The sequence below is a fragment of the Pelophylax lessonae genome, assembly GCF_965119305.1.
Source record: "Pelophylax lessonae genome assembly, chromosome: 9".
Taxonomy (NCBI): Eukaryota; Metazoa; Chordata; class Amphibia; order Anura; family Ranidae; genus Pelophylax; species Pelophylax lessonae.
The window spans coordinates 13,964,714-13,990,480 of NC_138776.1; the positions used below are offsets into that span (position 1 = coordinate 13,964,714).

Sequence of the window (25,767 nt, forward strand, 5' to 3'; positions counted from 1 at the left end):
CCTACCACTTCCGGTTTGGGCTATGGGACAAGGAAGGAAATTCTTCCCAAACGAGAACAGATGGCAAAAAAAAAAAAAAAAAAACACCACAACACAACTAGGGCTAAAACCATCCAGTTTCCAAAATAAAATTAAATAAATAAAAAAAACACAGTAAAAGCCGGTTCACACTGGGGTGACTCAAAGCTGCCCCAACTTTGAAGCCGCCCCATGCAGCACGACTTCATTGCGGCTTGCAAACGACTTCTCTAATAGAAGTCAATGCAAGCCGCTCCGAAGTCGCCCCCAAGTAGTGCAGGAACCTTTTTCTAAGTTGGAGCGACCTGGGTCGCTCCTATTAGAACAGTTCCATTGCACAGAATGGAGTGCGACTTGTCAGGCGACCAAGTCGCCTGACAAGATGTGGCAGTGTGAACCGGGACTAAGGGCTATAACCATTGCTTACTGTTTCCAAAATTAAATTACATAAAAAAAAAAAAACCACATAAAGGGCTATAACCATCTCTTAGCCCCCGTTCACACTAAGGCGACCTGTGAGGCGACCTGGTCGCCTCCCAGGTCGCCTTCCATAGGGAAGCTGCGGACCCGTTCTAATAGGAGCGACACAAGTCGATCCGACTTAGAAAAAGGGTCCGGAGCTTCTTTGGGGCGACCCGGAGGCGACCGCCATAGACTTCAATGTTATGAAGTCCGTGGCGGCCGCTCCGAGGTCGCGGCGCGCTGCTCGCACCGTGACCTCAGAGGTCGCCCCCCGAAGTCGGATCGCCCCTATGTGACACTTTTTGGGGACCAGTGACATTACTACAGTAATCAGTGCTAAATATTATGCACTGTTACTGTATAAATGACACTGGCAGAGAAGGGGTTAACACTGGGGGTGATCAAAGGGGTTAATGTATGCCTAACAATGCTTACTGACTGTGTGTGTGGGGGAGGGGGGGGGGTTCTGTGACGGCCACAGAGAGATCAGGGTTGTAGCTTAGCTGAAACTGCTGATCTCTCCCTGCCTGTGTGACTGAAGACTCCCCTGCTTTGTTTACATAAGCAGGTGAGTCCTTCTGTCAGTTTCTCTGAGGATCGCAGGAGGCTGGCGGCGATTGCCGCCGCTCCTTCCGCTGTCTGACTCCCACTGTGTCTAATCACGGCGGAAGCGCGGTTTCTGCAGATGTAAGCGAGTATGCGTAGCCAAGCCACCCAGCCGCAGTAAATCTGCATGGGGCGGTTGGGCAAGGGGTTAAATAAAAAATTTATAAAAAAAATTAAAAAAACACCACAATAAGGGCTATACCCATCTCTTAGCCCCGGTTCACATATGCGCGATGTCAAGACATCGCATGCGATTCGGAGCGCACTGCTGTGAAAAATCACAAGCGATGTCAGTGCGATGCAAATTCAGCCATACAGATTGTATGGCTGAATTCACATTGGATTCGGGACACAACACACACAGGAACCTTTTTTTGGGCACAATCAGATAGCATGGTGCTTCACACCTATGTGATATGATTCGATTCATGTCTGAACTGACAGTTCGCACCCCGCAGCGATTCGCATATGGCAGTGTGAACTGCCTGCGATTTGAATGTGATGCGGGAACCTGCAGTGGATTTGCAGGGTTCCTGCATCGCATAAATCTGAACCGGTACTTACGGTTTCCAAAATAAAGTAAATTAAACAAAAACAGCACACAATATGGGCTATACCCACCACTTACTGTTTCCAAAATAAAATGAAAACAAAAAAACACAAAAAAATAAAAAAAATAAACCCAAAAACACACAAGGTTTAAAATCATTCCTTTAACCACTCTGCAACCGCTCACAGTAATACTACTGCGGCAGAGTGGTTCGTTATCGTCCAGCCACGTAGTATTAACGTGACTGGACACTCCCCCTTCTGGGCGGCGCTTGCGCGCCGCCGGAGGCTCGCTCCCGCTGTTTTCATTCACAGCGGGAGTCGGGCCAGGGGAGGAGCAGCGGCGATCGCCGCTGCTCTTACCCGATCGTCGGGGATCGAGTCTGGAGATCCGCCCGCTGTGTGTAAACACAGCGGGCGGATCTCCATAGTGACAGGGAGTGACAGATCGGACTGTTCAGCATAGCTGGACATCCGATCTGTCCATGAATCACATAGTCACCTCCCCCCACACATGTCAGTAAGCACCAGGCATACATTAACCCCTCCCTCTCCAATAAAATTAACCCCTTCCCTGCCAGTGTCATTTTTACAGTAACAGTGCATATATATAGCACTGATTACTGCAGTAATGTCACTGGTACCCCCAAAAGTGTCAAAAATGTCAGTCAGGGGTCCGGTCTGTCTGCCACAATGTCGCAGTCCCGCAAAAAAAAAATCGCAGATCGCCGCCATTACGCGTTAAAAAAAAACACCAAAAATGACAGAAATCTTTCCCTTTGTTAGTAAACGCAATAACTTTTGCGCAAACCAATCAAAATACACTTATTGCGATTTTTTTTACCAAACATATGTAGCATAAAACAAATTGGCCAAAAACTTAAAAAAATTGGTTTTTACATCTTTTTTGGGGGGAATTTCATATAAAAAAATGTGAAAAATATTGTTATTTTTTCAAAATAAACGCTCTTTTTTTGTTTATAGCGCAAAAAGTAAAAATCGCACAGGTGATCAAATACCACCAAAAGAAAGCTCTGTTTGTGGGAAAAAAAGGACGTAAATTTCGTTTGGGTACGGCGTCGCACGACCGCGCAATTGTCAGTTGAAGTCGCACAGCGCCGAATCGCAAAAAGTGGCCTGGACGGAAGACAGCAAAATCCTCCGGTTGTAAAGTGGTTAATCACTTAACGACCAGCCACGTAGACCTACGTCGGCTGACTTTGAGTGGTTATACCGGGATGATGCCTCTAGCTAGAGGCATCATCCCGGTACTGTTGTTTGAAGCCAACGGTCGGCTTTCCGTCGGTAATGATCGATGCGGCTCGGGAGCCGCTCGATCGTTACCCGGGGGGGGGGGGGGGGCGGGAGGGGACGTTCCCCCCCCCCTCCCGCGGCTTTGCTCGGGGCTCCCGTCCCCCGCCCTGAGCACCCAGCCGGCGCGTCCGCCGGCTGGATGGAGTCCCGATGAATGCCGGAAACGGCATAGATCGGGGCTCCGATGACGTAACCCGGAGGCGGCGTCCATGACGTCACTTCCGGGTTACTGTGCTGCAAAAGGCGGCAGATTTGAAAAACGGCTGTATGCAAAAATGCCGTTTTCGGCGTTTTGCATACAGGGAAGTGTAGTGGAGGGGTTTGGCGTCTTTTAGACCCTCGATCCCTCCATAAAGAGTACCTGTCACTACATATTGGTGTCACAAGGGATGTTTACATTGCTTGTGACAGCAATAAAAGTGATCAGATTTTTTTTTTTTAAAAAAACCTGTAATAAAGTTAAAAAAAAAGAAAAAATAAATAGGAAAAAAAAAAAAAAAAAAAAATTTAGCCGCCCCCGTCACCGTTAGCTCGCGCACAAAAAAAAACGTATACGCAAGTCGAGCCGCAAATGAAATCGCTGTTCAAACCACACATGTGAGGTATCGCCGCGATCGCCAGAGAGTGCGCAATAATTTAAAAAAAGAGCTACACTCTACCTCTAAACTGGTAACCGTTAAATAAATTTAAAGCGTCGCAGATTGAGATCTCTATTGACCGTAGTTTGTCGCCATCCCACGGGGGGGTGCGCAATTTTAAACCGTAACATGTTGGGTATCTATTTACTCGGCGTGACATCTTTCACAATATACAAAAAAAATGGGCTAACTTTACTGTTTAGTATTTTTTAAATGCAGTGAAATGTGATTTTTCTAAATTTTTCCAAAAAAATGGCGTTTTAAAGACCGCTGCGCAAATACCGCGTGACAAAAAATTTTGCAATGACCGACATTTTATTCTCCAGAGTCTTTGCTAAAAATATATATATATATATATATATATATATATATATATATATATATATATATATATATATAATGTTTGGGGGTTCTAAGTAGTTTTCTAGGAAAAAATACTGGTTTTAACTTGTGAACAAAAAGTGTCCGAAATAGGGCTGGGGGTAAAGTGGTTAAAAAAAAAAAAAAAAAAAAAACCTACAAAAAAACAAAACAAAAAAAAGCAGAAGGGCTATTACCATCCCTTTCGGTTTCCAAAAACCAAAGAAATAAATATTTATATATATATATATATATATATATATATATATATATATATATATATATATATATATATATATATGGCACAATAAGGGCTATAACCATCTTTTACTGTTTCCAAAATAAAACTGAAAAAAAAAAAAAAACGCCTATAGTTCTACTTAGAGGGATTTTCCCCCCCAGAATTTAATATTTTTATCGAAAGTAGAAATCCAGCTTTCCTATCACTTAGAAGTAGTTAATTTGTGGCAGCTTCTTCTGATTGGCCAAGGACTGGCTAAGGCGGGGCAAACGCACAATTTCAATCTCACAGGAAGTCTTGTATTCAGCGATAAAAAGAAAAGGTGACTTGTGAACGGCAGAGAAGCCCTTCATCCAACTCTTTTATTCCAACAGGGGTTTTTCTGTGGAAAACCACCTGACTGCCTGGCAGGATCACCAGATAAAAAAAGAAGAAAGAAAGCCTAAAAAATAAAATTAATAATAAGATTTGCCGAATCTCAAAAAAAATGGCCTGGTCATTAAGAGGGTAAAACCTTCCGGAGCTGAAGTGGTTAAAAAATTTGAACCTTTAAAATCACTTTAACCTCATGGCAATACTAGAGTCCAAAAACTGCACCAAGAGCGGCTTCACACACCAGTGTGCTGCGGTTTGTGTGCTGTGCGCGGTTTGAGGCGCGCTCCTATTGATTTCTACTGCGATTTTCATGAAGTCCTGCATGCTGCTTTTTTTTTTTGATGCACTTTCAGAAAAAACGCACTGTCTAATAGAAGTCAACGGGAACCGCGTGTAAAATGCAGATACAATCGCGCTGCAGATATGTAACATTCAGCCCCCCCATGGTGCTATCCTGAAAGTTTCTCTTCATGGATAAGAATGCACACACACTTTCCCGCACAGCGGGATACATCTTATGTCCCGTGCAGCCTGCGGTGTTCCATGGAGTTCTCTTCTGATTCATGTGACTGACACCGACGTCCTGAAGGAAGCAGAGCGCAGAATACATCTGTAACAGAACACCACTGTGTGCGCACGTGCTTTCCCTTCATTTCCAGCCTCCTCCTCCCATTACTCTGAAATGACCTGAAGTTTGCAAACCTATCGTGCACATCACTGGATCAGATCAGGGTGACAATCGTGCACATCACTGGATCAGATCAGGGTGACAATCGAGCACATCACTGGATCGGATCAGGGTGACAATCGTGCACATCACTGGATCGGATCAGGGTGACAATCGTGCACATCACTGGATCGGATCAGGGTGACAATCGTGCACATCACTGGATCGGATCAGGGTGACAATCGTGCACATCACTGGATCGGATCAGGGTGACAATCGTGCACATCACTGGATCGGATCAGGGTGACAATCGTGCACATCACTGGATCGGATCAGGGTGACAATCGTGCACATCACTGGATCGGATCAGGGTGACAATCGAGCACATCACTGGATCGGATCAGGGTGACAATCGTGCACATCACTGGATCGGATCAGGGTGACAATCGTGCACAACATCACTGGATCGGATCAGGGTGACAATCGTGCACAACATCACTGGATCGGATCAGGGTGACAATCGTGCACATCACTGGATCGGATCAGGGTGACAATCGTGCACATCACTGGATCGGATCAGGGTGACAATCGAGCACATCACTGGATCGGATCAGGGTGACAATCGTGCACATCACTGGATCGGATCAGGGTGACAATCGTGCACAACATCACTGGATCGGATCAGGGTGACAATCGTGCACATCACTGGATCGGATCAGGGTGACAATCGTGCACATCACTGGATCGGATCAGGGTGACAATCGTGCACATCACTGGATCGGATCAGGGTGACAATAGTGCACATCACTGGATCGGATCAGGGTGACAATAGTGCACATCACTGGATCGGATCAGGGTGACAATCGTGCACATCACTGGATCGGATCAGGGTGACAATCGTGCACATCACTGGATCAGATCGGGGTCAAGTAAGAAAAAAAAAGGGAACTACGGCACAGAAGGTTTTGCATCTTAATGCATAGAATGAATTAGGTTGCAAAACATTAAGGTTTTACAATCACTTTAAATCAGTAACTCCTGTACTGACTCCGCCTCCTGAAACTCCTCCCCTCAGCACCTCTCCAGTTCAGAAGGCGGGCTCTGTGAAAGGTGTGACAAGGCAGTGCCTACTCACAGGGCATAGTGACTAGGGATCGACCGATATATCAGCAAAGCCGATCTATCGAGGGCCAATCTGCACTTTCCCCGATATATTGGAATCGGCCCCGGAGGTTACCGATATTGCCGATATTTCAGAAAGTGCTGTACCGGAGTGATGGCTGCAGCTAGAGGTATCACCCCGGTACCGGCGTCCATAGCCAACGGTCGGCTGTCTTGTAATAACAACCGATGCAGCTGAGAAGCCGCTCGGCTGTCTTTACAAGGAGCGGGAGGGGACGCCCCTCCCACCATCTTCCACGTCTCCCATCCCACCGGGAGACCAGCACAACCAGCATGCACGGCCGCAGAAGACCCAATCAAAGTCGCATTCGGCTCTGATCGGGTCTCCATGCAAAAACCCAGAAGTGAGGTCATGACATCACTTCCGGGTACTCGGCGCCAAATTAAAAAGAAATTACAGCATTCAAAACAGCCAAACTTGGCCTTTTGAATGCTTTTAAGTGCAGAGGAGGGGTTTGGGGTCTTTTAGAACCCCAGATCCCTCCACAAGAGTACCTGTCAAGAACAAACAAATAAAAACATTTTTTTTGTACAAAAATATCGGCCGATACCGATATGCATTGGCCAAAATATCGGTATCTGCAACGAAAAAAAAAACGATAACGGTCAAATCACTAATACTGACTACGGGTCACAGAATTTAACCACTTGCCGACTGCCAACAGTAATATTACTGCGGCAGTACAGCTCCCCTGGGTCCAGAGACGTGGACCTACGGCTATGTCACTGGACTCCTAGTGATTCCGGCGGCGAGGTGCGCTCCCCACACAGCGGGAGTCGGGCCCGAGGAGGAGAGGCGGCGATTGCCGCCTCCCTTCCCCGATCGTCGGGGAAAGTGTGAGAAGACCCGCCTGCTTATGTAAACAAAGCAGGTGGATCTTCTCAGAGATAGACAGGAAGAGATCACAGGATTCAGGAGATAGAGATAGAGAGAGAGAGAGATCTTTTTTTTCTCTATAAAAAACAACAAACATGTTACACTTACCTCCTCTGTGTAATGGTTTTGCACAGAGCAGCCCAGATCCTCCTCTTCTCTGGTCCCCCGCTGGTTCTCCTTGCCCCTCCCTCCTGTTGAGGGCCCCCACAGCAAGCCGCTTACTATGGGGGCAGAGCCAAGTGCATCTATTCAGCCCCGCCCCCGCTCTCTCTTCATTGGCTAACTGACTTTGACAGCAGAGATAACCAATGGCGCCACTGCTATGTCTCAGCCAATCAGAAGGGAGCGTTCCGGACGGCCGAGTCACTGGTGGACATCACTGGATTGAGAGGGGGCTCAGGTAAGAATTAGGGGGGGTTGCTAGACACAGAAAGCTTTTTATCTTAATGCATAGAATGCACCTTCTGCCTTTACAACCCCTTTAAGAAGGAGGTGCAGGGAGGGCTCTGTGTGCAGAACACCATTGGAACGCTCGGTATGCTGAGTATGTTTTCTGTTTATTACTCAGCGAAAAAAAGGTAAAAACGTAAAAGCATTTACATAGCAAATACTTTAAAAATCATTTCAGCAATGCATTTCCCTGCAGGTCACATAATGGTTTTCCGTCTTCTCTGCACAGTCTGGGTCAGGGGCCACGCCAAGCTGCAGAGCATCCCATCATCTTTTTCCCCTCTGTATTCACCTGATCATCTGACCAGTAACACACCTCCTGTATTAGAGCGCCCCCACTCTGAAATAAGGAGCACAGGAGTCACCTTTGGACAGAAGCATTGTCAGTCTGGGGGGGGGGGGGGGAGCATTATCAGATTTAGATACACTAATTAAACTCCAGCTCACACTTGCTAACCAGTTACAGCAACACAGTTTTTTCCCCTTTCGGGATAAATATTTTATATAAATAAATAAAAGCTAATTATTGTAAGCACTCCTGGCAGCGTCCATAGACACACACAGCGCGGGAAAGCCAAACCCCCACTCCCTCCTCTCAGGAGTCTGACTGACAGCGGTGTGAGCCTATGGCTCCGCTGCCCTCAGTGTCCCCTGTGAGACCAGGAAGTGAGAGGAGCGGTGCTGCAGCTGTGAGATGAGCCAGGTAAGTGTTCAGGGAAGTTTCTCAGTGAGGCCCAGTCATTCCTGCTCACCTCCATCACGGAGGAGTGAGCCCTTTCTCGGAACCCCCAAACCCCCATACCCCCGCTCTCTCTCCCCTGACGCAGCAGTTCTGAGCTCAGCATTTGACCGCTCACCCCTGTGATCGAGGAGATGAGCAGTAACGACATGGGGTGTTCACAACTGTGCGATGCGATTTTGGCAATCACACTGTGTTTTGCTATCTCTTTCTGGGTGTCGTTAATCTAACATTGACACCTGCATGCCGTGCAATTGCTATGCAGTGCGATGCGGGGAAACGCAACAAATATTGTGCGTTTCCCGCATTGCATCAGTGTGAACCTGGGCTAAGCAACCATTTTTACTGAATGAAACTGAATAATTTAACCACTTAAGCCCCGGAGGATTTGGCTGCTAAAGGACCAGGGGTTTTTTTGCGATTTTTTACTGCGTGACTTTAACGGACAATTGCGCGGTCGTGCGACGCTGTACCTAAACGAATTTGACGTCCTTTTTTTCCCACAAACAGAGCTTTCTTTTGGTGGTATTTGATCACCTGTGCGATTTTTTGATCACGCGCTATAAACAAAAAAAGAGCGTAAATTTTGCAAAAATAACAATATTTTTCACATTTTTTTATATGAAATTCCCCAAAAAAAAAAGTAAAAATCAAAATTTTTTAACATTTTTCGGCCAATTTGTTTTATGCTACCTATGTTTGGTAAAAAAAATCGCAAAAAGCGTATTTTGATTGGTTTGCGCAAAAGTTATCGCGTTTACTAACAAAGAGAAAGATTTTTGTCATTTTTGGTGTTTTTTTTTTAACGCGTAATGGCGGCGATCTGCGATTTTTTTTTCGGTACTGCGACATTGCGGCGGACAGATCGGACCCTTGACTGACATTTTTGACACTTTTGGGGTTACCAGTGACATTACTGCAGTAATCAGTGCTATACATATGCACTGTTACTGCAAAAATGACACTGGCAGGGAAGGGGTTAACTTTATTGGGAAGGGAGGGGTTAAGTGTGTCCTAGGGGCGTGCTTTCTACTGTGTAGGGACATTGCTATTGGTGTAAAAGCAAAGATCAACCGTTCTACATAGTAGAACGGTCAGATCTTTACTTTTACACAGGGAGAACTGACAGGCAGCTTGTTTACACAAGCTGCTCTGTCTTTCTCCCTTCACAGGAGCGATCGCAGTGTGACTGGCGGACATCGAGTCCGCCGGTCACACGCACTGACTTGTCTGTGAACGAGCCGCGGCGGGCGCGCGCCTCGGCGGGCGCGCGCCCGCTCGCTATAGGCTCGCAAGTCAGTGACAGGCGAGTGACGTACCGATACGTCACTCTGCCTGGCCGGGGCTGACCGCCGCAGTATATAGTCGTGCGGCGGTCGGCAACCGGTTAATGTTTACAATGGTGATTAGCTGTGATTGGCCAAAGCTAATCACATGGTACAGATGGGTTGTAGTGAAATACTTATGCGCTGCTACGTGAATAAATACAATTCTGATATACCTTTTTTGTGCACAGCTACAACCGTTAGGCTCCATTCAGATATAGGCGCCTCGAATCGCGAGCAGAATTGCCGCGATTCTGCCCGCGATCCCGGACCATTGCAAGTCGCGGGACGCCCGTGCTATTTCCGTGACTTGCAATAGCACCCCAAACACGGCGCGCCAAAAAAAGTAAAAGACCGTCTTTCAGGCAACCGGTGTCCCGCGATTCTGTTTGCGCAATTTTACCGCGATTCATCGGGAGACAAACAGAATCGCGGGACAACCGTTGCCTAAAAGAAGTTCTTGTACTTTTTTTGGGCAACAGGCGTCCCGCGATTCTGTTTAAGCAATTTTACCGCAATTCATTGGGCGACAAACAGAATCGCAGGACACCTGTCTCCCAAAATAACCTCTTGTACTTTTTTTGGGCGACCGGCGTCCCGCGATTCTGTTTGCGCGATTTTACCGCAATTCGTCAGTCGACAATCGCGCAGTGTTTGGGGTGCTATTGAAAGTCACGGAAAGCGCACGGGCGTCCCACAACTTGCAATGGTCCGGGATCACGGGCAGAACCGCGGCAATTCTGTCCGTGATCCGAGATGCCTATATGTGAATGGAGCCTCGAATCAGTGAACTCAAACACTAGGATAAAAATAATATTTGGTAAAAATGGTGCAGGGATTCAAACCCGTGTGTGATATGCCAAAAACGGCACACAGCAAAAACATCAAAACAGAGTCTAAAAATAATTATTTTTTTAGTGATAATCCAGTAGTGCATTCTCCATCCACAGGAACCTCCCCCCTGCTATTGATCGTGTCCTGGTGGTTCTATATTGCTGAACAGATCCTCCACCATCCACCATTAAGTGAATTGGCCGCTCACCTTAAGAGATGACCAGACCATTAAAAAAAACGCCTTTTTACATATAAAGCAGGGCTCCACAAAACCCAGGTGCCAGGTCACAATGGCGACTGGAAATTGCGTCATAGAGCCTGGGCTACACCGCAGCAGCAGTTTGGATTCCTCCCATGTGGACCCCACAGGTGCGCAGACTAAAGTCGGGCTGCCCGATAATTGAGGCCTCGGCGTTGCGGCCTGCTGGAGCAGGATACACGCTACTTTGTGTGAACCGGCGGTCCTCCTCTCGTGGGCAGTGCTGTGATGAGTGCGGCTTGCTCTCACTGCCCCCCCTCCTCTGGCATCATCTTCCCAGTTTGACAACTGGGGTTGAGGTTGCTGGTTTGATCGGTTGCCCTTTCCTTACCATCGCTGAGTGAACAGGGAGCGCTGCCTATCAGTGCCACCTCATTAGTGCAGCCTTATCCATGCCCATCAGCACAGCCTAATCCGTGCTCATTAGCGCAGCCTCATCTGTGCCATCCCATTAGTGAAGCCTTATCCGTGCTCATCAGCGCAGCCTCATCTGTGCCACCTCATTATTGCAGCCCATAAGCGCACTCTGATCTGTGCCCATCAGCACAGCCTCATCCCTGACCCACATTAGTGCAGCCCATCAGTGCCACCACATTAGTGCAGCCCATCAGCGCACCCTGATCGGTGCCCATCAGCACAGCCTCATCCCTGCACCACATTAGTGCAGCCCATCAGTGCAGCCCATCAGCGCACCCCGATCTGTGCCCATCAGCAAAGCCTCATCCCTGCACCACATCAGTGCCACCTCATTAGGGGGCCATTGAAATGAATAGGATTGGTCTTGTTGGGCGTTTTTTGAGCTGATCCTAGAGCAGAAAAACCCTACATGTGAACTTAGCCTTAAGGTGAGTGGCCATTTAATTTAATGGTGGCTGGTGGAGGATCTGCTCAGCAATATAGAACCACTTGGGCAGGATCAATAGCAGGGGAGAGGTTCCTGTGGCTGGAGCATGCATTACTGGATTATCACTAAAAAAATTGTCTCTTTTTGGACTTTGTTTTGAGGTTTTTTTCTTTTTTGTTAATTTACACAGGATATGGACACTGTATAGTTACATAGTTACTGAAGAAAAAAAAAAAAAAAAAAAAAAATAAGACATCAGTCCATCCAGTTCAACCCGTGTGTGTGTTTGCTGCTAACCGTACCTTGCATACCCCTGTATGTTGTACATTGTATACCCCTGTATGCTGTACATTGTATACCCCTGTATGCTGTACATTGTATACCCCTGTATGCTGTACATTGTATACCCCTGTATGTTGTATATTGTATACCCCTGTATGCTGTACATTGTATACCCCTGTATGCTGTACATTGTATACCCCTGTATGTTGTACATTGTATACCCCTGTATGCTGTACATTGTATACCCCTGTATGTTGTATATTGTATACCCCTGTATGCTGTACATTGTATACCCCTGTATGCTGTACATTGTATACCCCTGTATGTTGTACATTGTATACCCCTGTATGCTGTGCATTGTATACCCCTGTATGCTGTGCATTGTATACCCCTGTATGCTGTGCATTGTATACCCCTGTATGCTGTGCATTGTATACCCCTGTATGCTGTGCATTGTATACCCCTGTATGCTGTGCATTGTATACCCCTGTATGTTGTGGTCTTTAAGGTGCCCATCTAATAGTTTTTTAAACTATCGATGCTCCCTGCTCATACCACTGCTTGTGGAAGAGAATTCCACATCCTTACCGCTCTTACAGTGAAGAACCCCTTACGTAGTTTGAGGTTAAACCGCCTTTCCTCTAATTTTAGTGAGTGGCCTCGTGTCTTATTGTATTCCCTTTCTCTGAATAGTTTGTTCCTTATGCTAGGGTCACCAGTACAGTATTTGTACATTGATATCATATCCCCCCTCAATCGTCTCTTCTCCAGAGAGAATAAGTTCAGTGCTTGTAGTTTTTCCTCATATCTGATGTCCTCCATTCCCCTAATTATTTTTGTTGCCCTTCTCTGGGCTCTCTCCAGTTCCAGCACATCCTTCCCGAGGACCGGTGCCCAGAACTGGACAGCATACTCCAGATGTAGACGGACCAGAGTCTTGTAGAGTGGGAGAATAATCTCTTTATTTCTGGAGTGAAATCGTTGTACAAGAAAGATCGATCATCCATACATGTAGCATTTCTTCTTCGCATATGGTATGATTTTTTTTTGGGGGGCATATCACACAAGGGTTTGAATAAGCGCACTGTTTTTATACAATTGTTACAAGGTACAAGATGGGCTGTGATTGTACGGTGCCCTGTCTGTACCATGTGATCACTGTGACCAATCACAGCTAGCAGCACATGAAAGGAAGCCACCCATTGTTTTATAATGGTCATGTGATCTGCTGTGATTGGTCACAGCTATCACGTGATACTTGCAGCGGGCCGGTACAGTGATCAGTCATCGTCAGAGGAATCACTGTGACCAATCACAGCTAGCAACACATGAAAGGAAGCCATCCATTGTTTTATAATGGTCATGTGATCTGCTGTGATTGGTCACAGCTATCACGTGATACTGGCAGCGGGCCGGTACAGTGATCAGTCATTGTCAGAGGACGTCATAGGACATGCACTCAGATGGATGAAATACCTGCCATGCCATTAATCTGTTATAGGCCGGGGCGAGAAGGTGTTAAATACAAATTCAACGGCATTTGCTAAAAGAAATCAGTCAGGAGTGAATGAACATACAGAGAAATAAAGAAACACACATTTTACGATCTACTTAAAGCGGAACTAAACTTGACTACTAAAAAAACTCATAGCCTTCTACTGAATGCACACTAAGCATGCAGCTTAGCACATTTTCCCGACACACTCCAGCTGTGCCGGAATGAGCGACCACCGTGTGCACGCCAATCAAGAGGCCGAAAACCAGGCAGCAGCCATGGAGAAAATGATAGCAACTGGCAAGAGATTAACCACCGTACTGCAAGAATGAGGAGGTGGGTATTTCTGGGGTGGGGGCGGGGGTGGAGGTCATACACGCAGCAGTTAAAAAGGGGATTTTGGGGTTTAACCAGTTGCCACCCAAGCAAATTCTGACATTTCTCTCCTACATGTAAAAATCTGCATTTTTTTTTTTGCTAGAAAATTACTCAGAAGCCCCAAACCTATACATTTTTTTTTTTTTAAGCAGAGACCCTAGAGAATAAAATGGGGGTTATTGCAATTTGTCATGTCACACGGTATTTGTGCAGCGATTTTTTTAAATGCAATTTGTTTTGGGAAAAAATATACTTTAACCACTTAAGCCCCGGAAGATTTTACCCCCCTCCTGACCAGGGGGTATTTTGCGATTCGGCACTGCGTGACTTTAACGGACAATTGCGCGGTCATGCGACGCTGTACCTAAACGAATTTGACGTCCTTTTTTTCCCACAAACAGAGCTTTCTTTTGGTGGTATTTGATCACCTGTGCGATTTTTTGATCACGCGCTATAAACAAAAAAAGAGTGTCAATTTTGCAAAAATAACAATATTTTTCACATTTTTTTATATGAAATTCCCCCAAAAAAAAAAAAAAGTAAAAATCAAAATTTTTTAAAATTTTCGGCCAATTTGTTTTATGCTACATATGTTTGGTAAAAAAAAAAAAAAAAAAAAAAAAAAAAAAAAAATCGCAAAAAGCGTATTTTGATTGGTTTGCGCAAAAGTTATCGCGTTTACTAACAAAGGGAAAGATTTTTGTCATTTTTGGTGTTTTTTTCTTTAACGCGTAATGGCGGCGATCTGCGATTTTTTTTGCGGTACTGCGACATTGTGGCGGACAGATCGGACCCTTGACTGACATTTGTGACACTTTTGGGGTTACCAGTGACATTTCTACAGTAATCAGTGCTATACATATGCACTGTTACTGTAAAAATACACTGGTTGTGAAGGGGTTAACTTTATTTGGAAGGGAGGGGCTGTGTGTGTCCCTAGGGGCGTGCTTTCTACTGTGATTGGCTGTGGGTTGAGCTGTAAGGACACTGATCAACGGATCTACATACTAGATCCGTGTGATCAGTGTCTTTACAGCAAGGAGAAGGACAGGTGGCTTGTTTACACAAGCTGCCTGACATTCTCCCTCTCCCCCGCCGATCGCCGAGTGACCGGCGGACATCGGGTCCGCTGGTCACACGCGCGGGGGGGGGGGGGGGGGGGGGCCGTGACCACGCGGGGGCGCGCGCTCGCTCCCTAGACCCTCACAAGCTAGTGATGTAGCCCTACGTCACTTTGCCTGTGAGGGGCTGACTGCCGACGTAGATCGGCGTTAGGCAGTCGGCAAGTGGTTAAGCAGAGACCCTAGAGAATAAAATGGGGGTTATTGCAATTTGTCATGTCACACAGTATTTGTGCAGCGATTTTTTTTAAATGCAATTTGTTTTGGGAAAAAATATACTTTAAGTGCCGGTTCACATATGTGCGGCTGCGGCAATCGCATGTAATATCGGAGCGCACTGCTCCTTCATTACATGCGATCGGCTGTGCGAATTCAGCCATACACTTTGTATGACTGAAATTCGCACTGCACCCGCACAAAAGTCGCACAGGACCCTTTTTTTCAGCCGCATCAGGATCGGATCTCACAGTGGTTCACACTTGTGCGATCCGATCCTGTGCGAACTGTAAAGATCGCACTGCAATATGCGATCAAACTGGGGGTGTCGTTAACATTTCATTGACACCCCCAGCGTATCGCGTATGGCAGTGTGAACTGCCAGGGGTGCGTTTGCGATGCGGGAACAGGCTGTGAATTCGCAGCCTTCCCGCATCGCACAAGTGTGACCCGGCACTACATTTAGAATTAAAAAAAAACAAACAAACATACAAAACAATTTATAACCCATTTTTTGGGGAAAAAATATAGAAGATGTTATGCCGAGTAAATAGATACCCAACATGTCACGCTATAAAACTGCGCACACTCGTGGAATGGTGCCAAACTACGGTACTTAAAAACTGAATGTTGGGTGCATGTTGCAGCAGGCGCAGTAATGTACGCACACTCTGTGTTTGCCTGTCCCAACTACACTGCAGTGCAGAGATGCTAATCAGACTTAGACAATTTAGATTTCTAATTAAAATGCATGTGAATGGGCCCTCAGATTCTCCACAACTATATAAAGGAGCCGATTCAGGCACAGTGTGGCCCAGCAATCGCTTCCCACAAGAAATATTTTGAAGCACTACTGCAGGAAAGCGTTTGTGGGTCAAGTGTGCTGAGGAATAGGTCTCTATTACAGTATGGCAGTCAGAGAATGGGGACCACAAACAGGAAAAAAATATATTTCATGGGACTTTTAAAGCTGACAAAAAATACACAATACTACCAAAAGTATTGGGACGCCTGCCTTTACACGCACATGAACTTTAATGGCATCCCAGTCTTAGTCCATAGGGTTCAATATTGAGTTGGCCCACCCTCTGCAGCTATAACAGCTTCAACTCTTCTGGGAAGGCTGTCCACAAGGTTTAGGAGTGTGTCTATGGAATGTTTGACCATTCTTCCAGAAGCGCATTTGTGAGGTCAGGCACTGATGTTGAGAAGGCCTGGCTCGCAGTCTGCACTCCAATTACATTCCAAAGGTGTGCTATCAGGACTCTGTGCAGGCCAATCAAGTTCCTCCACCCCAAACTCGCTCATCCATGTCTTTATGGACCTTGCTTTGTGCACTGGTGCGCAGTCATGTTGGAACAGGAAGGGGCCATCCCCAAACTCCTCCCACAAAGTTGGGAGCATGAAATTGTCCAAAATGTCTTGGTATGCTGATGCCCTAAGTCCCGGTTCACATATGTGCGATGACGGACATTGCATGCGATTCGGAGCGCACTGGCTGAATTTGCATCGCATTCGGACACAACTCGCATTGGGTCCACACCAGAATCGAATTGCCTGGGGGTGTTCACACCCATGCAATCCGATTCATGTCTGAACTGACAGTTTGCACTGCGATATGCAAACTGATCTGGGGGTGTCCTTAACATTGTATTGACACCCCCAGCGATTCACATATGGCAGTGTGAACTGCCTGCGAGTTGAATGCGATGCGGGAACCCGCAGTGGATTCCCAGGGTTCCCGCATCGCGTATATGTAAACTAGGGCTGAACGATAGTCGATGTGATATCGACTATCGTGCTGTGGGCGGGTGCGATACTCACATCGCCGAAGATACGATGTAAGGCATAGGCATTAGGCAGGGAGAAGTCGGGATGACTCACAGTGGTTGTAGCAGAACACAGCCCGAGTCTGCCTGCCAGCAGCTAGCCTAGTACTCCAGCTGATGGGAATATGATCCTAGAGTAACCAATCAGCGACTCTCAGCACACTGACACTGAAGAACTGGAAACAAGCTCGTATAAGTAACAGTTCAGAGTGAAGAGTCGAGTCAGTACATGTGGGACTGGACGGATGTCATGTCAGGCTGTTTTCTTCTACCTCCTGCCACCACTGAGTCCCCACTGTGCCTAATCCACACTGACTGTCACTGTCAATCCCTAAAATAACATTAACCCTGCCCTGCCTTGGCTGTATGGTGCAATCTGCAATTACAATCAGAAGAAGGCTGTGCTGCTGCAATACTTCCATGATTTCCTCTCAATATCGCAATATATATCATTGGAAAAAAAAAAAAAATATCGCAATGTACTTTTTTCCAATATCGTGCAGCCCTAATGTAAACTGGGACTAAGATTTTCCTTTACTGGAACTAAGTGGCCAAGCCCAATCTCTGAAAAACAACCCCGCACCATAATCCCCCCTCCACCAAATGAGTGCACAAAGCAAGTATGTTATAGGCTCTTTACCGCATGATCAGCGTGTGTCCAATCACAGTGTAAATACAAAGTGTGGTTCTCAGCAGCCCTCTACTCGCGCTGACAGAGGGGGGGGGGTCTGCTCTGATAATCAGTACAGTGATTATCAGTGCAGCCGCATCAGCGATGCCCGCCTGGGCCACCCAGTGATGCCCACCTGTGTCTACCAGTGATGCCAATCAGTGCCCATTAGAGATGCCTGTCAGTGCCTGCCCATCAGTGCCCATAAAGACTGCCCATTAGTGCAGCCCATCAGTGCCACCAATCGACGCACATCAGTGAAGGGGAAAAAGTGCTTATTTACAAAATTTTGTAACAGAAACTAAGAAAAACTCCCCCCCCCCCCAAAACTCTTTATTTGTTTAGCAAAAACTAAAAAATACCCAGCGATGATTACAAAAATTACTACAAAAATAAAAGCTCGGTCTCAAAAAAAAAAAAAATCACACAAATTTAGTATGAGTACAGTGCTGCATGAGTTCTAAGTTTGGAAGTGGGTAACGATTTGACATGTTTTGTCTCATTTACTCGGTGCAACCTCATCTTTTATATTTTACCCAAAAATTGGGCAATTTATTGCTTTTGTTTGCCCTAAAATTACCTTTATTGTATTTTTTACCTTTGCGATAAGACGGACATAAAACATTGGAACTACCTCGATTTTATGCTCTAGGCCAGTGATGGCGAACCTTGGCACCCTGAATGTTTTGGAACTACATTTCCCATGATGCTCACCTACACTGCATTAGCTTCATGGGAAATGTAGTTCCAAAACATCCGGGGTGCCAAGGTTCCCCTTTACTGCTCTAGGGTGTCTGCTTTCAGAACATATATCATGTTTTGGGGGTTTATGTAATCTTTAGGCCTAAAATTATTTAAAAGGATACATCTGCCCTAAAACTAAAATCCCTGCATCTATAGATCTCCATGGTCTTACACTAACCTATATAGTCCTGTAAAGAAGAAATCAGTAGAATTACTCTTTTTGAAGCTGATCCGGTCCGGTTTCCAGTAGGGGAAGTTCTGCAGAGGACACAACCAACAACGACTCTGAAATTAATGGGGAATGACGTCACCCATAGACTTACTATGGAGCTTCCATTGTTTGATGTGCCCTCTGCACTCGCCTCCACAGCGAAGCCGCACATGACAGCTCAGCGTGGGATCGGGTCGGATCAGCTTCAAAAAAGGTAAGTATACCGATTTCTAAGGCTGCATTCACACTTGAGCGTAGCGTTTTTTACCGCGATTTTTTCAGGCGTTTTTCATTGACATCTATCAAAAACGCTGGTAATCAGCCCAAAAAGAAGCTCATGTACTTTTTTCAGCTACAGGCGTTTTGCAAAACGCTCAGATGTGAACAGGGGCCATTTAAATGAATGGGGTTTTACTTGTTGGGCATTTTGGAAGTGTTTCTTTTGAGCGTTTTTGGAGCTGAAAACGCCCAGGTGTGAATGGAGCCTAAGGCTCCATTTACACCTGGGCGTTTTTGAGCTTTTTTCAGCTCCAAAAACGCTCAAAAAAAGCATTCCAAAACGCCCAACAAATAAAACCCCATTCATTTAAATGGCCCCTGTTCACATCTGAGCGTTTTAACGCCTGAAGCAAAACGCCTGTAGCTGAAAAAAGTACATGAGCTTCTTTTTGGGCTGATCACCAGCGTTTTTGATAGATGTCCATGCCTGCCTCCAAAAACGACTGAAAAAAAAAAACACCTGAAAATCGTGGTGAAAAAACTGAAAAAACGCTACGCTCAAGTATGAATGCAGCCTTACACAAAACCAAAAAGAAAAAGATGGGGCTTTTCAGGCCAGTTGGGAAAAGGAGGACCAAGAATCACAACAATTTTAAATAAAAATAATATTTAATATTACATATTAAAAAAAACCCATATACAATTGGGACAAAAAAAAGGGTCCCATATGAAAAATACAAACAAGAAAAAAAAAACAGTGCAGAAATCTATTCCCTGGACTGGGAATGTCAATACTTAATGCTGATGTTTGTGCAAGTCTCAGATGACACACGGTCTAGGGGTTCCAGCAAGCCAACGTGTTTCACATAGGGCTTCTTCAGGGCCAGAGAGACCAGACAAGACCGGTATTTCCCACTGCATGCAGAAACAGGAATGGCAGGATAGACATAGGATCCCTATATCAAGATAAGAGGTCCGGATATCATATCCAAGAACATAGATTAATTTTGATTATTCATCAGAGGTGCGGATTAATCTCCATTCACTATTACCTTCTTAGATTAAATACTTGTCCTATTTCTATCAATCAGGGTGGACAGTAGCTCACTAATTTTAGAGCGGGCTGTAATGACCTGTAGGGCAGGCTACGCAGTCGGACTACGATCTTTGAGGCTTTCCCCATCGATGAGGGTTCCAGCCATGGATCTGTGCTGTCTTTGATTGTACAGCATGCCTCAGAATTTCCAGCCTCAATCCTATATGGGACTTTGAGTATACACTAGATCTTCCCTTCTGGCACCTACCAGACATATAAGCAAAGAATACTCGGATGTGCACTTTACAAGGCCATTACAGCCCGCTCTAATATTAATGAGCTACCGTGCACCCTGATTGATAGAAATAGGACAAGTATTTAATCTAAGAAGGTACTAGTGAATGGAGATTAAGCCGCACCTCTGATGAATAATCAAAATTAATCTATGTTCTTGGATATGATATCCGGACGTCTTATCTTGATATAGGGATCCTATGTCTATCCTGCCATTCCTGTTTCTGCATGCAGTGGGAAATACCACGTCTTGTCTGGTCTCTCTGGCCCTGACAAAGCCCTATGCGAAACGCGTTGGCTTGCTGGAACCCCTAGACCGTGTGTCATCTGAGACTTGCACAAACATCAGCATTAAGTATTGGCAGGGGAATAGATTTCTGCACTGTGTTTTTTATCTTGTTTGTATTTTTCATATGGGACCCTTTTTTTGTCCCAATTGTATATGTTTTTTTTTTTTAAATATGTAATATTAAATATTTTATTTAAAATTGTTGTGATTCTTGGTCCTCCTTCTCCCAACTGGCCTGAAAAGCCTCATCTTTTTCTTTTTGGTTTTGTATATGATTATTAGGGGTATGGGCTGACCCACAAGGTAATTTACATATATACCGATTTCTTCTTTACAGGGTTAGTGTTACAGTTAGAAAGTGGAGATCTATAGATGCCGGGATTTTAGTTTTAGAGTGGACTGATGCTGGCCATACACAAGCCGAAAAATATTTTGAAAACCTGTCGTTATTCGGGCCGTTTGTTCGTTTTTCGTCCAGTTAATGGGCACAAATAGAAAATCGGTTTTACCTTTTCAGAGCCGAAAAATCAAAAAAAAGCAACAGTTTGGAAAATTCTGCCGAACGAACGATAAAATGAAAGATTAATGTGTTTCTCGCTCAGACTGTTTGTACTAGGCATATGTGACAAAATGAATGAAAAACTGATTTATGTCCATCTAATGATTCATCGATCAAAATGCGTTCATTACATGATGGCATTGATGGCTGAGTGTTCGTTTTTCGAAAAGGAGTTTGAATTTTTTTTCGTATAGTATATGGCCAGCATAACACTTAGCATGTGTGCAAAAAAGAAAAAAAAACCCCTCAAACTATATTTTTTATATTGTATATATATATATATATATATATATATATATATATATATATATATATATATATATACACACACACATACACACACACACATACATACATTATATATATACATGTGTATATATGTGTGTGTGTATATATATATATATATATATATATATATATATATATATATATACACACACACACATACACATATATATATATATATATATATATATATATATATATATATATATATATATATATATATATATATATATATATATACATACACACACACACACACACACACACATATACATATATACACATACATACACACACACACACACATATACATATATACACACACTTTTTTTTTTTTTTAGCTGAGACCCTAGCCTAGAGAATAAAATGGAGATCATTGCAATACTTTATGTCACACCGTATTTGCGCAGCGGCCTTTCAAAAGCAGTTTTTTTTCAAAAAATACACTTATTTGAATTAAAAAAATAAGAAAACAGTAAAGTTAGCCCAATTTTGTTTTCTATAATGTGAAAGATAATGTTAGGCCGAATAAATAGATACCCAACATGTCACGCTTCAAAATTGCACACGCTCGTGGAATGGCGACAAACATTGGTACTTAAAAATCCCCATAGGCGACACGTTAAACATTTCTACAGGTTACCAGTTTAGAGTTACAGAGGCGGTCTTGTGCTCACATTTTTGCTGTCGCTCCAACGATCGCGGCGATACCTCACATGTGTGGTTTGAACACCGTTTACATATGTGGGCGCGACTTGCGTATGCGTTCGCTTCTACGCATGAGCTCAGAGGGACGGGGTGCTTTCATTTTTTTTTACCTTTTTTTTTTTTACACTGTCCCTTTAAAAACATTTTTTTTTTTATCACTTTTATTCCTATTACAAGGAATGTAAACATCCGTTAATATAGAAATAAGCAGGACAGGTCCTCTAATGTGAGATCTGGGGGTCAAAAAGACCTCACACCTCACATCTACACTTAAAAGCAAAAAAAAAAAAAAAAAAAATGGGCATTTAAGGCCATTGGGAGGAAGCGACTTATAACGTTGCTCCGGTCCTCCAAGGCCATAGAGTGAAGGTCATCTGGCCCTCACTCGACTTCCTGAAAAAAAAAAAAAAAAAAAAAAATGGTCCCTTTAAGGCCGTTGGGAGGAAGTGATGTATGACATCGCTCCGGTCCTCCAAGGCCATAGAGTGGAGTGGGGGTCATCTTGCCCTCACTCAACTTCCTGCCTGGGACATGGGATGGGCTGGATTGTATTCCCAGCTACCAACGGCTCCGGGAAGCGAGGAAAAGGACCGGAAAGCGTCAGGAGGGCACCTCTCCCGCCGCCCATAAAAGTGATCCCGTGGTGAATCAGCTGCTGGGACCACTTTTATGTGAAAGAGGACCGCCCACCCTGTAATAAAATACCACAGTTATGGCAGATACCGGGTATTTAACACCAAAGTACCAACATAAACCTGTGGCAGGCGGTCCAGGGCTGGTTAATTTTGGCTCCAGGAGGCCAAGCAGAGTGGCGGGAGAATGATGGGAGATATAATGTAATGGGGGGGGGGGGGCACCTCACATGAGCAAAGCACAAGTTCACTTCAAGACGGATCACACAATACACGTCACATAATTCAACAAAACAAAAAAATCTGAGATAAAAGTATCAGAACGTGCGTCATCAGTGCAAGAAAAATGCTTAGCCTCTTAGGGCCGGTTCACACCACAATTTCTGCAGTTTTCCCTCTTTTTGAGGACACGTGCATTTTTTCTGCATTCCAGATACCGAAAAATACAACCTGTTCTTTTTTTGTTGACTGCACTGGCGTGAACTATGCCATTGGAATCCATTTTAAAGAGTAACTCCTCTTTTATTGAGAAAAAAGAAAAAAAACCCTCCCCCCCCGGTTAATCTCCATTGCAGGAATTTTAACAAACTTTGTAGCAAATTCCACCTTTTTTTTTTATTCTGAAAAAATAGCGGTTTGTTTCTCTGTGTCCATGTGCACAGTGAATGCCAATGGGAGCGACCTTATCATTATCAAATCAGCTGCAGGGTTTTAATGAGGAAAGTGGCAGGGTCTGCATCCCTTTAGACGGAATTTCCCTTTGGAGTTTCTCAGAAAAAATGATATTTTTATTGCAGGGGATGCCCAAAATCTGACTTGTATCTTAGTGCAGACTTCTGGGGAAATCAGTGAGCCAATCACACAAGCAGGAAATGACATTTGTGGAGGGCGTTCTGTATACCATCTGTGTACAGAGCGCCTCCAGGTGGACGTATTGCATTGCAGGAAGAGCTACCAGAGAAGCTGGGCCAACATTCTTCAGATCAAAATTGTCACTGTGCCACCCGGACTGGATAATGAAAATGATGATGGAACTTTAAACAAATGGCGCAAATGCCTAGTGCCATATCCACAGCACTTTATTCACAGGTAACAATGCCAAAAAAGAATGAATAAAAGCATGGTACATATCCAACGAACCCATAAGGTCAGTCCGTCAATGGAACTCCTCTGGATCTAAGTGATGTCCTAAAACCAGCTGACGGGTTTCGGGAGACAAGCCCCCCTTTCTCAGAACAGGAGTCTTGCTCTGAGGAAGGGGGCATGTCTCCCTCGAAACCCCTCAGCTGGTTTTAGAACATCCATATGAACCAGAGGAGTTCCATCCATGGGTCTTGCTCTGAGGAAGAGGGCTTTGAATTTAATTGATGGCCTGAAACCAGCTAACGCATCTCAGGGGACAAGCTTCCTTCCTCAGAGCAAGACCCATTGATGGAATCCCTCTGGTTCAAATGGATGTTCCAAAAGCAGCTGACTCGTTTCAGGGGACAAGCCCCATCTCTCAGAGCAAGATCCATCAATGGAACTCCTCTGGTTCAAATGGATATCCTAAAACCAGCTGACACGTTTCAAGGGATAAACCCCCTTCCTCAGGGCAAGACCTATTGATGGAATCCCTCTGGTTCAAATGTATGTCCTAAAACCAGCTGACACAATTCAAGGGACGAGCCCCCTTCCTCAGGGCAAGACCAATTGATGGAATCCCTGTGGCCTAAATGGATGTCTAAAAACTAGCTGACACGTTTCAGGGGACAAGCCCCCTTCCTCAGAGCAAGATCCATTAATGGAACTCCTCTGGTTCAAATGTATGTCCTAAAACCAGCTGACACAATTCAAGGGACAAGCCCCCTTCCTCAGGGCAAGACCGATTGATGGAATCCCTGTGGCCTAAATGGATGTCTAAAAACTAGCTGACACGTTTCAGGGGACAAGCCCCCTTCCTCAGAGCAAGATCCATCGATTGAACTCCTCTGATTCAAATGGATGTCCTAAAACCAGCTGATGTGTTTCGGGGGACAAGCCCCCTTCCTCAGGAGCAAGACTCCCGTTCTGAGGAAGAGAGCTTGTCCCTCAAAACTCACCAGCTGGTTTAAGGATATCCATTCAAACCAGAGGAGTTCCATGAATGGGCTGACCTTAGGGTACCTGGGATACGTACAAAGAGAATATATATTCAGATTGTGAATAATCGAACATTTTTACATGTGAATAAAATGATGTGGATAATGCACTAGGCGTTTACGCCCTTTGTTTAGGTGTTCATTTTTAATAACATTCAATTACATTATGACTTTTGTAGCATTTATAAAATGCTAGATTATTATTTGCTATTTTTTCCAACCAAAGTGGAGTCACCCTTTAAACACCGTCCATGAGTTTTTAATAAGAAATGCACTGGACAGAATCTGGTGTGAACCGGCCGTCAAAAAATAAAAGATGGCAAGAATGAAGATTGGAGCTTACACTAGGATAACATTTTGGCTCCGGGTGGCCAAAGAGTGGCATTAGAAAGATGAGAGGTATAATCAGATGGTAAGGACACCAAGAGCTTCACTTTAAGAGCCGATTCACACTGAGGCGACACCACTGTGCAGTGCCATGCACCACGACTTCGGAGTGACTTGCAGGGACTTCACATAATGAATGTCTATGCAAGTCGCTCCGAGGTAGGCCCGAAATAGTACAGGACCCTTTTTCTAAGTCGGAGTGACTTGTGTCACTCATATTAGAACGGGTCCTGTAGCGGTCAATGGACCGCGAGGGAGCGCGACTTGTCAGTCTGACAAGTCGCCTGACAAGTCTCGCGAATGTGAACCGCCTCTAAAAAAACATCACGAATAAAATCATAATAAAATGAAAAAAAATGTAACATTACAAGTTACATTATTCAACAAAACAAATTCAGTGATTACAAAGTGTCATTATCAGTGGAAGAAAATGGTTAGACCCAAAATAAATAAAAAAGATGGCAAACCTTTGAATAAGCTGAGATCTTGAAGTAATCCCGGTCCAAACAGCCCTTCTAAAATACTCTCAAAACCTGCAAGAGAAAAGAGAAA

The 25,767-nt window shown here is 44.8% G+C and overlaps 1 protein-coding gene across 1 annotated transcript in view; it reads right to left on the minus strand.

Moving 5' to 3' along the window:
• The window catches only part of LOC309564607 (ligand-dependent corepressor-like), a gene marked incomplete at its 3' end in the record, with an annotated part of 107,651 nt that overhangs the window by 42,681 nt on the left and 39,203 nt on the right, over nucleotides 1–25,767 (minus strand). Inside the window, exon 2 of the mRNA XM_082269261.1 lies at nucleotides 25,683–25,748. Within this exon, the coding sequence (XP_082125387.1) occupies nucleotides 25,683–25,748 (66 nt within the window). The remainder of the gene's footprint in view (nucleotides 1–25,682; nucleotides 25,749–25,767) is intronic.